The sequence below is a fragment of the Babylonia areolata genome, chromosome 19 (assembly GCF_041734735.1).
Source record: "Babylonia areolata isolate BAREFJ2019XMU chromosome 19, ASM4173473v1, whole genome shotgun sequence".
NCBI lineage: Eukaryota > Metazoa > Mollusca > Gastropoda > Neogastropoda > Buccinidae > Babylonia > Babylonia areolata.
Window position 1 is genome coordinate 17,807,503 of NC_134894.1, and position 15,000 is coordinate 17,822,502.

Sequence of the window (15,000 nt, forward strand, 5' to 3'; positions counted from 1 at the left end):
GCCCATTTACCTAGCCAGAGAGTGAAGCAAATTCACCAATAAGTCTATGATCAGAGATAATGAAATGATGCATTCACATCGCGCAAACGTCTTGTGTGACAACAAATCAAGGCGCGTTCACACCCAACTTTCACACACATGCATAACTCTGAGGCAAAGGGATCACACAACAATACACACATAAATACAGATAGAAGGCTGGACTAACTGTGGACGGAAAAGGGGGTGGGGGTGGGGGTATGGAGGATTTGTTTTGTAAAAAGGTAGGATTCAATGATAACAACAACAACAACAACAATGATGTTTATGATGATGGCGATGATGAAGATGGTGATGATAATAATCATAACAATGACAATGAAATAATCATTATAATGCTCATAGTTTATCAAATTTTCTATTGCGCCTTTCGTTAATTCAAATACGATAACGCCCAAGGTGAATCACATCTAGCAAAACAAAGGAGAAGACATTTTACATTAGAACAATCACATGTAAAATTTTCCTACAACAGCTATCCCATGCGAACAAAGTACAGTCACTTCAGCCATATAGTGAACTAATCAACAATTATCATTCACACAATCATAATACCAAGCACACACGCACGCACAGCCACGCAAATGTGTGTGTGTGTGTGTGTGTGTGTGTGTGTGTGTGTGTGTGTGTGTGTGTGTGTGTGTGTGTGTGTGTGTGTGTGTGTGTGGAGGGATGGGTGGGGTGGATCTCGCCTTTCAAAGCCGAGCCCTAGACACAGTGGATATGAATTCTCTGCCCCGATAGCCGTTAAAGGCTATGGCACCCGTAACTATTACCACCCATGCCATTCCAGCGGTTCCTTGCTCGACTTATATCAGAGGTTGACGTAAACTTACAGTTCGACCAGCAGCATAGTTAGAGCTGTATGCCCAATGATTTTTCCACTGCACTGGGAATTCATTTACTGCTTAGTCTTTTGTGAAGGACTATGGCTCTCAAACTTAGAAGCAAGACTGAATTGGCTCTTAGCGCTGCAGCGTTGCGGGCTGGCGTTAGGGAACCATCCCAGCGCTAAGAGCCAGTGTTGTGGAGTGATGGCCTAGAGGTAATGCATCCGCCTAGGAAGCGAGAGAATGAGCGCACTGGTTCAAATCCCGGCAGAGTCGCCAGTATTTTCTCCCCCTCCACTAGATCTTGAGTGGTGGTCTGGACGCTAGTCATTCGGATGAGACGATAAACCGAGTTCCCGTGTGCAGCATGCACTTAGCACACGTAAAAGAACCCACAGCAACAAGGGTTGTCCCTGGCAAAATTCTGTAGAAAAATCCACTTCAATAGGAAACAAAACAAAACAAAAACAAAAACAAAACTGCAGGCAGGAAAAAATACACAAAAAAAGGGTGGCGCTCTCAGTATAGCGACGCGCTCTCCCTGGGGGGAGAGCAGCCCGAATTTCACACAGAGATATCTGTTGTGACAAAAAGAATAATACAATACAATCCTGCCCCCTAATTTCAGTCACAGTCCCTCACAAAAGACTAAGCTGTATGTAAATGACTTCCCATTGGAGCGAAGAAACCATTGATCATACAGCTCTCACTTTGCTGTTAGTCCAACTGTAAGCTTACGTCAACCTCTGATATAAGCCGAGCGTTGAATAGCTGGAATGGCATGGATGGTAATGGTTACGGGTGCCATAGCCTTTTAAGGCCACCGGGGCTGTGAATTCACATCCACTGTGTCTAAGGTTCGGCTTGCTGTTGGCTAGGTTGTAAGCTTATGGTCAGTCTCATGCAGGGTAATGTGTGTGTGTGAGTGTGTGTGTGTGTGTGTGTGTGTGTGTGTGTGTGTTGGGGTTCATGAACGTTTATGTGTATTTGATTGTGCTTTCATATATGTGAAACTGCATGTTTGTTGCATATCTGTTATGCATGTGTGTGTGTGTGTGTGTGTGTGTGTGTGTGTGTGTGTGTGTGTGTGTGTGTGTGTGAATGTGTGTCTGCATGTTTTACATTTATCTGCTTATTTATCATCATTGTTGTCTTCATCAAGATTTTGCGCCTTATAATTATTATTATTATTATTAGTAGTAGTAGTAGTAGTAGTAGTATTTTTATGTATTTATCTTTTCTTTTTTTCTTTCTTTTTTTTTCTCAAGGCCTGACTAAGCGCGTTGGGTTACGCTGCTGGTCAGGCATCTGGCTTGGCAGATGCGGTGTAGCGTATATGGATTTGACCGAACTCACTGACGCCTCCTTGAGCTACTGATACTGATACTGATACTGATATTAGCCGAGCGTTGGGCCTCAACTTTATAAACTGCTCACCGAATAGGGTCAGTGTCTGACTGTCTCCGGAGCCTCTCGTGGGGCTGGATGGGCATCCAGTTGAAGAGCAGACTCCAGGTGAAGGTACCGACACTGATGTCCCTGGCCTTCAGCAGGCTGATGCCGAACGTCTCATGGTTGATGGCGTCTATCACGGGCACCGTCACCGTGCTGGGATCCCGGGCGATGGGCTCCAGCAGCGGCTCCAGCCAGCCTGGGGAGGTGTGGAGAGGTGTGTGGGTGGGGGGAATAGGTTTTTAAAAATTATTTTGGTACTGGTGATGTCGTGTAATAATGATGAAGATGATGATGATAACAATAACAGTTACAACAACAACAATGATAATGGTAATAATAGTAACAGTAGTAATGGTAGTAGTAGTAGTAATAATACAGATAATAACATTGTTGATGATGGAAATAGTGATAAAAACCAACATCAAGATACTATTATTGCTGCTACACACACACACACACACACACACACACACAGAGAGAGAGAGAGAGACACACACACACACACTCACTATACACATGATATATGCACTTGTTGCTTGTTGCATGTACACACACACACACACACACACACACACACACACACACACACACACACACACACACACACACACAGAATGACACACACAAAAGCATTCACAGTCTCTCTCTCTCTCTCTCTCTCTCACACACACACACACACACACACACACACACACACACACACACACACACACACACACACACACACAGGTGAAGAAAGAGAGAGTGGGGTGTGGGGAAAGAACAAAGGAGGGAACAACAAACAAACCCTCGAAACATTCGCAGTGCGAATCGAGGAACACCACGACAGAGGTGTTGGCGTGGTGCAGCCCCAGAAGACGAGCCTTGATCAGCCCCTCTCGGGTCGGGGACCGCACCAACGTCACCTTGCTCAGCTCAGGCTGTGAGATGTAGTCCTCCAGGGGCTTCTTCAGGTGCTCTGCAGTGCAGCAGTAGTAGTCGTGTTCAGTTTCAGTTTTAGTTTCTCAAGGAGCTGTCACTTTGTTCGGACAAATCCATACATACGCTACACCACATCTGCTAGCTAGGCAGATAGATGTCTGACCAGCAGCATAACCCAACGCGCCTAGTCAGGCCTTGAGTGCACGCATATATACAGATATATGTATAAATATTTGTGTACCTATCAGAGTGGATTTCGTCTACATATTTTTGCATTATGGCAACACTTTTGTTGCTCTGGGTTCTTTTTCAGTGCGCCAAGTGCGTGCTACACACGAGACGTCGGTTTATCGTCTCATCCGAATGACTGGGTATTCAGCTTGATTTTCCGGTCAAACTTGGGAGAAAAGTGCGAGAGCGGGGGTTCGAACCCACACCCTCACGGACTCCATACCGGCAGATTCCATTCTGCCACCTTCCTCGTCAGCAGCAGCAGCAGCAGCAGCAGCAGTAGTAGTAGTAGTAAGAAGAAGAAGAACAACAACAACAACAACAACATCAACACCACCAATATTTATTATGATAGTGGTGATAATAATAGGCACTGGGCAAGACACTCTCAACTATAATCAAATTCTGGCTCAGATAGTCGGGACAGCCGTTGCCTTCCCTGATGTTCTGTTGGTCATAGTCGGACACGACTATCATACAAGTTTTTATAATTATTGTGCTGAATCTTGCGCAGAGACAAAAATCAAAGCGTTTACACACCAGCCATGCACAGCCCTGATTCCAAGGAACGAAAGATAATGAAACATGTATATAGAAAGCTGGAGAAACGACAGAGTAGGAAGAGGGAAGGGCATCAGGGCTAGTTGAGAAAGAAGTAGGCGTTCAGTTGGCACTTTATTCCGATTTTCCTCACTCCAACCAGGTTGGGGAAGGGAGGGATTGGGTCCCGCCTTCCCATGCCGAGTCCTAGATACAGTGGATCTGAATTCACTGCCCAGATGGCCCTAAAAGGTTATTAGAGCTTTAGAATGTGTGTAGGCCAGAGTTGATGTTTGTCAGACACACAGTAAACAAGTTTGTCAAACAGACAAACAGGCAATCATATAAATTTATACATAATGCACACAATTATGGGTGATAACAGACATACCAAACCAAGAGAAAAACAATGAATGCCAGCGTGCAACTCACACATCCCAGGCACAAAAGCAAAAAGAATATACCGTATAAGAATGCCCAATTATCAAGTCCAAAAAACGTCCCTCCCCCCCCCCTCCCCCACCCCCTCACCCCCACCCCCCACCCCCCAAAAAAATGTTTGCCAAAGCTTTTTAGACAAAAATTACAAGTGAATGGGTGCAGTTAAGTAGACATCAGGTCTAGTGGAGATCCGCATTTGGGAATCAAACCCGAGGAGGAAGAGAAGGACGACGACGAGGATGAGGAGGAGGAAGAAGAAGAAGACGAAGAAGAAGAAGAAGAAGAAAAACCTACCCAGGTCGGAGAGGTCGTCCACGAGAATGATCCGGTGCAGAACGTGAGGGGGGGACCTGTCCAGCACGCTGTGCACCGTCCTGAGCAGGGTAGACCAGGCCTCGTTATGGAAGATGATGACCACGCTGGTGCTGGGGAGGTCCGGGCGGTACTGCAGCCTCTGGCACCTGCACCCAGGGCGAGTCCACGTCAGCTTTGTTGTCATCCCAACAATTTTTCAGCAAAACGTGCGCAGTTAATCTTCGTGCGCATTCACACGAATGGGGGGCTCTGGCACTAATAGGACTGCACATAATGTTGAGGAAGGTGGCAGAATGGTTAAGACGCTCTGCTGCCAATATAAAGAGTCTGTGGGGGTCTGGGTTCGAATCCGGCTCTCGCCCTTTCTCCCAAGTTTGACTGGAAAATCAAACTGAGCATGGGCGGCTAGTCATTCGGATGAGACAATAAACCGTGGTCCAGTGTGCTGCACGGACTTGACGCACTGAAAAAGAACCCAGGGCAACGAGAATGGTCCTCTGGCAAAATCCTGTGGAAGAAATCCACCCTGATAGGTACACAAATATATAAGCATGCACTCAAGGCCTGACTAAGCACGTTGGGTTATGCTGCTGGTCAGGCATCTGCCTAGTAGATGTGGTGTAGCGTATCTGGATCTGTCCGAATACAGTCAAACGTCCTTGAGAAACGGAAACTAAAACTGAAAAACCGTTGTCCCAATATTCCAATTCAAACCTAGTGTCCACGTGAGCTTTGTTGTCATCCCAATAATATTCACGTTCAATCCTAGTGTCCACGTGAGCTTTGCTGTCATCCCAATTATATTTCCATTGAATCCTGGTGTTCACGTGAGCTTTGTTGTCATCCCAATAATATTTCCATTCAATCCTGGTGTTCACGTGAGCTTTGTTGTCATCCCAATAATATTTCCATTCAATCCTGGTGTTCACGTGAGCTTTGTTGTCATCCCAATAATATTTCCATTCAATCCTGGTGTTCACGTGAGCTTTGTTGTGATCCCAATAATATTTCCATTCAATCCTGGTGTTCACGTGAGCTTTGTTTTCATCCCAATAATATTTCCATTCAATCCTGGTGTCCAAGTGAGCTTTGTTGTCATCCCAATAATATTCCCTTTCAATCCTAGTGTCCACGTGAGCTTTGTTGTCATCCCAATAATATTCCATTTCAATCCTAGTGTCCAAGTGAGCTTTGTTGTCATCCCAATAATATTCCCTTTCAATCCTAGTGTCCAAGTGAGCTTTGTTGTCATCCCAATAATATTCCCTTTCAATCCTAGTGTCCAAGTGAGCTTTGTTGTCATCCCAATAATATTTCCATTCAATCCTGGTGTCCAAGTGAGCTTTGTTGTCATCCCAATAATATTTCCATTCAATCCTGGTGTCCAAGTGAGCTTTGTTGTCATTCCAATAATATTTCCATTCAATCCTGGTGTCCAAGTGAGCTTTGTTGTCATCCCAATAATATTTCCATTCAATCCTGGTGTCCAAGTGAGCTTTGTTGTCATCCCAATAATATCTCCATTCAATCCTAGTGTCAACGTGAGCTTTGTTGTCATCCCAATAATATTCACGTTCAATCCTAGTGTCCACGTGAGCTTTGTTGTCATCCCAATAATATTCACGTTCAATCCTAGTGTCCACGTGAGCTTTGTTGTCATCCCAATGATGTTCCCATTCAATCCTAGTGTCCACGTGAGCTTTGTTGCTATCCCAATGATGTTCCCATTCAATCCTAGTATCCACGTGAGCTTTGCTGTCATCCCAATGATGTTCCCATTCAATCCTAGTATCCACGTGAGCTTTGTTGTCATCCCAATAATATTCCCTTTCAATCCAAGGGAGTCTGCAGCCTCTGCAGGCTTCCCTATCATGCTGCTGCTGCTGCTGCTGCTGCTGCTGCTGCTGATGATGATGATGATGATACCAACATAGCGCCTATCACCGGCAAGGGACTAAGCTCTAAGCGCTTTACGAAGTGAACACTGAGTCATTTGCCTAACAGGCTGCCTACCTGGGCAGAGCCGAGACTGACAGCTGCCAGTGGGCGCTCATCATTCGTTTCCTGTCATTCAATCAAGTTTCTGTCACGCACAGACACACACAGACACGGACAGACAGACAGACAGACAGACACACACACACACACACACACACACACACACACACACACACACACACACACACACACACACACACACACACAAATGTAACATTTTACATATGTGACCGTTTTCGTTTATTTACCCAGCCATGTAGGCAGCCATACTCCGTCTTCAGGGATGCACATTCTGGCATGTTCTTGTTTCCTTATCCCACCGAACACTGATATGGAGCAATCACAGGATCTTTAATGTGCGTATTTGATTTTGAAGGGGGTTCAGATACTAGCAGGTCTGCACATCTCTTGAGCTGGGAGACCGGAAAAGTCTCTACCTTTTAACCACCAGGTGAAACGGGGACCGAACTCAGGAACCTCGAGCGAGAATCTAGCGTTCTAACCAACTGACCACCACACCACACCCGTCAAAATACGTAATGCGGAAATACGCAGACAGCATACAGAAATCGACCGCATTTTCCTGTTAAATTGACATAATTCTGTGGAAACAACCGGGAATACTGTAGATGGTAGTTCGCTTTGCTTGTGTTTTGTATATATACAGACATGGGTTGACACGCTGAAACCGTTTTGATGAAACGAATTTCGATACTCTAATTTACTTATACACTGTATGTCTCTCTCTTCTTTTTTTCTCTTTTTTTTTTCGTTTCTTTTCAATATCATATTTCTGTTTTCATTTTTGTTTACTTGGATTGTCCAGTCCAAGATTTCCTCCACCCCCTCCCCACCCCCTTTTTTTAACGAATCATATTCTTATCTCAGTCTCATCTCAACCGCTGTTGGTCAGGCATCTGCTCTAGCAGATGTGATATAGAGTATATGGATTTGTATAATATTTGAATATATTTGTATACGAAAAATTATGGGTGTGTACAAAAGTGAATCAGAAATCATACACAAACACATACAGAAGAGAGAGATATAATACAGAAGGGCTTTTGAAATATATGCATATATATATATATATATATATATATATATATATATATATATATATATATATACCTCTCTCTATATATATAAGTGAGGTACATACGCACGCTTACAGCCCCACCCCTCCACCCCCCTCCCTCAACACACACACACACACACACACACACACACACACACACACACAAACACACACACACACACACACACACACACACACACACACTCACACACACACACACACACACACACACACTAACACTAACACGCCCCGATCCCACCCTCAACACCAATCCCCACCACCCCCCACCCCCACGCTCGAGAGTCCCCCCCACCCCCACCCCCACCCCCTTCTCCACCCCACAAACTCACTCTTGGCGTTCCAAGATATGGGGGACAGAGCGGTGCAGAGAGATAAGGTCGCTGACGAACTGGTTGAAGTGATGAGTCTTCCTGCCCCGCCGGAACGTCTCCAGCTGGGCCCGACTGAGGTCCCCCTCCTTCACATTCACCGCCTGCCCGCCCTCCCCTGTGCACAGCATACAGCGGGGTGCTGACTGAATCTCCGTGTTGGGGGTAGGGTGTGTGTGTGGGGGGGGGGGCGATGGGGAGGGTGTTGTGTGTGTGTGTGTGTGTGTGTGTGTGTGTGGTGTTTGTGTGTGTGTGGTGTTTGTGTGTGTGTGTGTGTGTTTCTCTCTGTGTGTGAGTGTGTGTATGTGTGTGATTTCAGAGTGATTAATTTCTCTTGTTGAGATAGTAAAGTATTCTGTATTCTCTCTCTCTCTCTCTCTCTCTCTCTCTCTCTCTCTCTCTCTCTCTCTCTCTCTCTCTCTCTCTCTCTCTCAGTGTTTATTTTTTGTCATAAACCATACTGCGTTCACATACCTCTGTCACTAACTTTTCCATCTACACAAAACTTCTTTTTTATTTTTTTTATTTTTTACTGTATTAGATCGATACGTTCAGCGGCTGATTCCACAGTGCTAACAATTTCAAGAGGAAACAAACAAACAAACAAAAAATCACATGGTCAGCGCTCTTTCTCCTATCTTGTTACTACTACTACTACTAGTAATAGTAGTAGCAGCAGTAGTGGACAACAGTCTGAAAAATAAAAATTCTTTACCTGGGTTCGGAGGTGGTACCCAGTCTTTCTCCAGGTCCTTACTGGCGTTACCAACGTTACCAACACCACCCTGGACACTGAGTTCTTCTGGACCGCCCAGCCTCTTCTCCCCTTCCCCGGCAACTTTGTGCCCTTCGTGTCCTCCTGGCACGACGATCCCCGGCTTGTTGCCATGGAGCTCTGCGTCTGCCGCTCTGCGAGTCTCGTTTTCAGAACGAGGCCTTTTGTCGGTGTCTCTCTGAGCCGCGGCTTCTCGTTGTGTGTCGTTGGATGATGCCGACAGTCGTCCAAACACAAGCGGTATGGGTCTTCTTTTGGCGAAGGCATTGGCGGCTGTTTTCTTGCTGTCGTCGTGAACGCTAGGTAGCGAGGCTTTCAATGGTCTTGGTGTTTCCATGCGAGGCCTACCTTGTGCTATGTGATAAACGTCATGGTCTTGGTGGTCGAAACTGTCATCCGATATGAAGAACACCGCACAGGAACATAACACGTAGCACAGCCAGAAACAACAGAATGTTCGTTTCTTGAACAATAATCTATACAGTTTGCTCATTTTGTTTTGTTTGTAAACAGGAGAACCGTTCTTCGTCACTTGATGAAACTTTCTAGTGAAGACCACAAAACACAAAGTTGGTTAATTTTGTTTGTGTATAGAACGAAAAACCACAGTGCTAGTAATAACAAAATCACAGAAATATTGTTTTGAAAATTCTTCCTGCTAGATGTGATTATTCTCCGTTGTGTCCTTTCCCGACATTTTTTTCTGTTGAGAGATCAGTTCGATTTCATGTGGGATTCACACACTGTTCAGAACAGGCACAGATCTTTCTTTCTCCATGCCTCTCACCTCAGATTGCTCCGGTGCAAATATCACCAGCCATGCATTCGCACGGCACGCACTCGTTTCGCCTTCTCCATAAACTCTTCGATTTCATTGGTGTAACATGACGTGAAAATTTGACACCTCCTCCCCTTCGAGAATTTGACGCCTGGGTAAATTTCAGCCAGTAGTTCAGTTATAGTTTCAAGCAGGTGTCAAAGCGTGTGGACTGATCCATGTACTCTGCTCCACATCTGCTTTGGGGTGGGGGGTATGGGGGTGTCGGGGGAGGGGGGGGGGAGAGGAGCATGTGACTGACCTACGCATAAACTCAACGCCGGTTAGGCCTTGAGAGCCTATCACAGGTTTGTGAGAAGCATAAAAACAATTAACATAAAAATAACATGAAATAATTTCACAAAATAAGCAGATCAGCAAATACATTTAAATACACCCGTAAAAGTGACAGAAAATGGCTGCCACAAACGCTATACATCGAGATGTGTCCTATGTCAAAACCATCCTTGAGAAACACGAACATTCAGAAGTAGCACAACAAACGTAGCACATCATTTCATCAGGGACCACAGGACATGTAAATCGTCAAACATCACATCATCAGGGACCACAGGACATGTAAATCGTCAAACATCATATCATCAGGGACCACAGGACATGTAAATCGTCAAACGTCACATCATCAGGGACCACATGACATGTAAATCGTCAAACATCATATCATCAGGGACGACAGGACATGTAAATCGTCAAACATCACATCATCAGGGACCACATGACATCTAAATTCTAAATCGTCAAACATGATATCACCAGGGACCACATGACATGTAAATTGTCAAACATCATATCATCAGGGACCACAGAACATGTAAATCGTCAAACATCATATCATCAGGGACCACAGAACATGTAAATCGTCAAACATCATATCATCAGGGACCACAGAACATGTAAATCGTCAAACATCATATCATCAGGGACCACAGAACATGTAAATCGTCAAACATCATATCATCAGGGACCACAGAACATGTAAATCGTCAAACATCATATCATCAGGGATCACAGAACATGTAAATCGTCAAACATCATATCATCAGGGACCACAGGACATGCAAATACAAACATCACATCATCAGTGACTACATGACATGTAAATAGTCAAACATCATATCACCAGGGACCACAGGATATGTAAATCGTCAAACATCATATACGTCATAGACTGTCAGAACTGTGAGAAGGAGTGCAGTTAAATTGGTGAAACAGGACAGACACTACAGAAAACATTCCACAGACATACGTACAACATCAGACACTATGCTTCAAACACGTACCAGGACAGTTACTTCCAAAAGATGTAGCTGATGACTTTTCTTCCAATATTTCATTAGCCACTGAAAAGATTTTGAATGATTATTCATTGCTTAGAATGTTTTCAGAAATTTTAAACTCCAGTCCAGTTGGTATCCTCCTTTGATGTATTATATTTAATACTGTTATTTCTATTTACATTGTTGTAGGTTAATACTTGTTGATATGCATATACATATTCTCTTTCCCATGACAACTCATTCAATACACACCACAACCTCTTTAGACTTTTTCTTATGATATACTTTTCCTCTGATACATAACATGAACTTTTTTTTCTTCTTTTTTTTTTACACTAGTATTCACATGCATTCCCTTTCCTTTATACACTACTTTACACCTTTCCGTCTAAAAACACTTATAGTGAATAGACGTTAAACTGAAGAAAACGTACCAGGACCCTGAGAAACAAACAGAAAGAAGACACGATGGTGGCCAAACGCTTCAACGAGAGAGGACATGGCATCACTGACAGGTGCTGCACAGCCATTTATCCACACACCCAGCACGACTATCACCAAGAGACGTGAGAAATTCTGGCGCCACCAACTTCTGACCAACTATCCCCGACGGACTGAATGTGTTTGACGACAACATGCTGCCATAATGTCTCATCATCGTCTTTTCTGCACTTACCTAAGTGTGTGGAGCTCGTGCTGTGGATGTGCGACAGTCAGACAGACAGATGAACAAATACATTGAAGGTCGAAAGCACTTTCCAGAGAGAGAGAGAGGGGGGGGTGAGGGGGGGTGGGGTGGTAGACTAGCATACGCCACTTTAAGAGTGTCATATTTCATGCGTCATTTTTCACGCTATGTCATTCATTCTTGACAAAGGTCAACAGACCGAAAAGTTGGATACTTCTCTCTCTCTCTCTCTCTCTCTCTCTCTCTCTCTCTCTCTCTCTCTCTCTCTCTCTCGTGTGTGTGTGTGTGTGTGTGTGTGTGTGTGTGTGTGTGTGTGTGTGTGTGTGTGTGGTTTTGTTCAAACAATGCAGGTGAATGCTTGAGTGTGTGTATTGATTAATGTCAATGTCTTTGCTTGCTCCCTTATGCAAGCTGTACGTAAAAATATTTATTTCTCAGTGAAAAACAACTGTTCTGAGATAAAACGTATAGCCTCAGGTCAGAAATTCCACACCAAGATCCCACTTCAATTGCCAAACTCTAAATGTGGTCCACGCCCTGACATGCAGCTTCTGCCACAAAATACATGCGGGTGAGACACACAGAACCCTCAACGACCGTTTCAAAGAATACAGGGACAACATACAAAACAAAGAAAACACTCCATTTGCGAACCACTAATTGATTCTGAAATCCACAACCTTTCACGTGTTAGAGTGGCAGATCTTTGGTGCAATGGCTGTAGAGACTGCCTGTTTCGCAAATTCATGGAAAGCCAGGTCATCTCAAGGCACCACACAACCTCAGGGACTTAACGTCAGAATTAAAGTGGCACCAGTAAAAATTAACCACCCTTACCCTTCGCCCTTCCTTCCCCTTGGCACCCAACACCACCCCTCCTCTTCTTCCCCATCCCCCACTCCCTATCCTCATACCCGCCTCCCCCCTCCTATCCTATTTTAACTTCGCCTAATTACCCCTCCTATTACTTGTCAGTTATACATCCACCATGAACCCTGCTTTGATAACAAGTCAGTGAGCTGAACTGTGATCAGCCAGTCAAAGGAATAAGTTCACCACCAAAATACCACTGTTACCTGCCAGCACTTCCCTTTCCCTGCACTTGAGAAAGAGTCTACGACTCCAAACGTCGTCCCCACATCTCATAAAGTACCTTTTATCTTGACCCAAGTTGTCTTTGATGAGGTCAACATTTTCTCCCTTAATTAACGAAAACTTGAGGGATTAAAATCCTACAGATTCTTTCTCGTGGGAGGAACAGGTTGGCTTGGCTGGGGAATCAAATCATCCAATAAAACGTTTACTTCACTTTAAATCTGGTATGCCATATTTTTTTTCGGGAAGAGACAAGGGCTAGGAAGGGGATACAACGAAATATTCCTCGCTGGGGGAAGTAAAGTCCTCGAAGGGAGATTATTCTTCGGACTAACATCCTTATTCACCACCAAAAACCGAAGATGGCTGTCTAAACGGTGGGCTAGAATGGATGACGCACATGAAAATACACTCTTAAAAACAGGAGCTGTAGCCTACGTACGCATGAGAAGAAGACGAAAAAGAAGAAGAAAGAAGAGGATATAGGAAAAGATGAGGAGGAAGAAGAAGAAGAAATCTTCACTCGAGAGTTTTGTCCGCAAACAAGCCTACTCACCCATGAAAAGAAACTTAACTTTGCAGGAATGCAATCCTCCCACCAATGTTTTCGAACAAGACGGATTTTTTTTTTTTTTTTTTTTCATTCATTTAAAAAAAAAAAATTTTTTACTCTGGTGTAAATATTCTGAGGGAGTGCATAATTCACGTCCTACACCGGCTTCGATTTGAAACAGATGTCATTCGTTGACTGGGTTTGTCCAGATTACAAACTTCGATTTTATGTACACGTGAAATAAGGCAGCAGCTTCAGCCTTGCCACGAATACAGTAAATTTAAAGGTGGTACGGATGGCTCAGTGTTGCTTTTAACAGTGAAGAAAATGTAGGTGCGTGTTGCTTGCTGTCTGTGCATACTCCCCTTTGCCGCCTGTATCAGTATCAGTATCAGTAGCTCAAGGAGGCGTCACTGCGTTCGGTCAAATCCATATACGCTACACCACATCTGCCAAGCAGATGCCTGACCAGCAGCGTAACCCAACGCGCTTAGTCAGGCCTTGAGAAAAAAAATTTAAAAAATAAAATATTTTTTAAAAAAAGAAAAAAAGAAAAATACATGAAAATACTGCTACTAATAATAATAATATTTATAAGGCGCAAAATCTTGATGAAGTCAACTCTAAGCACACACACAAAAAGACAACAATGATGATAAATAAGCAAATAAATGTAAAACATGCACACACACACACACACACACACACATGCATAACAAATATGCAACAAACATGCAGTTTCACAGATATGAAAGCACAATCAAATACACACAAACGTACATGAGCCCCAACACAACACACACACACACACACACACACACACACACACATTACTCTGCACCACCACCCCTCCCCCCTCCTCTACACACTCATTTCTGGGCTACGTATCGCAGCTGAATGGTGCTTTTTGTTTTGGCTGAATGGTGCTTTTTGTGTGTTGGCTGAATGGTGCTTTTTGTGTGTTGGCTGAATGGTGCTTTTTGTTTTGCACACACACACACACACACACACACACACACACACACACCGCCTGTAATGAGCTCTAAGTTTATCAGCTGTACAAACTTGGAAGTCACTGCCTTTTTCAGTCCGTCAAAGTCCCTCACTCACATCCTTTAAAGCAATTGCAAAAACATTCCTTTTCAAGCATTCTCAATACTATTATTATCAACCCATTCAACCCTGGGCTGTTTACAGCCTCGTCAGGCTTTTAAACCATATTGGTATGGAAAAACGAGGTGAATATTATTATCATTATTATTGTACTTACATAGCGCTGAATCTAGTGCAGACACAAAATTTAATCAAAGTGCTTTCCCACCAGTCATTCACACGCATGGATAATCCTAAAACTGAAAAAAAAACCAAAAAAAACAACCCCTGAAGACAAGGAAGAGGCAGGGAAGTGAGGCTATTTTGGGAAGAGGTGGATTTTAAGACCAGGCTTGAAAGAGCTGAGTGCGGAGACTTGTCGAAGAGAAAGATGGAGTTCATTCCAATTGCAAGGTCCAGAGACAGTGAAAGAACGGCGGCCATC

The 15,000-nt window shown here is 44.0% G+C and overlaps 1 protein-coding gene across 1 annotated transcript in view; it reads right to left on the bottom strand.

Moving 5' to 3' along the window:
• Positions 1–9,763, bottom strand: part of LOC143294086 (polypeptide N-acetylgalactosaminyltransferase 5-like) — a 22,138-nt gene extending 12,375 nt beyond the window's left edge. The window contains exons 1-5 of the mRNA XM_076605509.1: positions 8,953–9,763; positions 8,199–8,355; positions 4,752–4,918; positions 3,112–3,282; positions 2,307–2,520 (exon numbers count right to left, since the gene is read on the bottom strand). Coding sequence (XP_076461624.1) covers positions 2,307–2,520; positions 3,112–3,282; positions 4,752–4,918; positions 8,199–8,355; positions 8,953–9,505 — 1,262 coding nt within the window. The 5' untranslated portion in view covers positions 9,506–9,763. The remainder of the gene's footprint in view (positions 1–2,306; positions 2,521–3,111; positions 3,283–4,751; positions 4,919–8,198; positions 8,356–8,952) is intronic.
• Between the last annotated feature and the right edge of the window lie 5,237 nt (positions 9,764–15,000).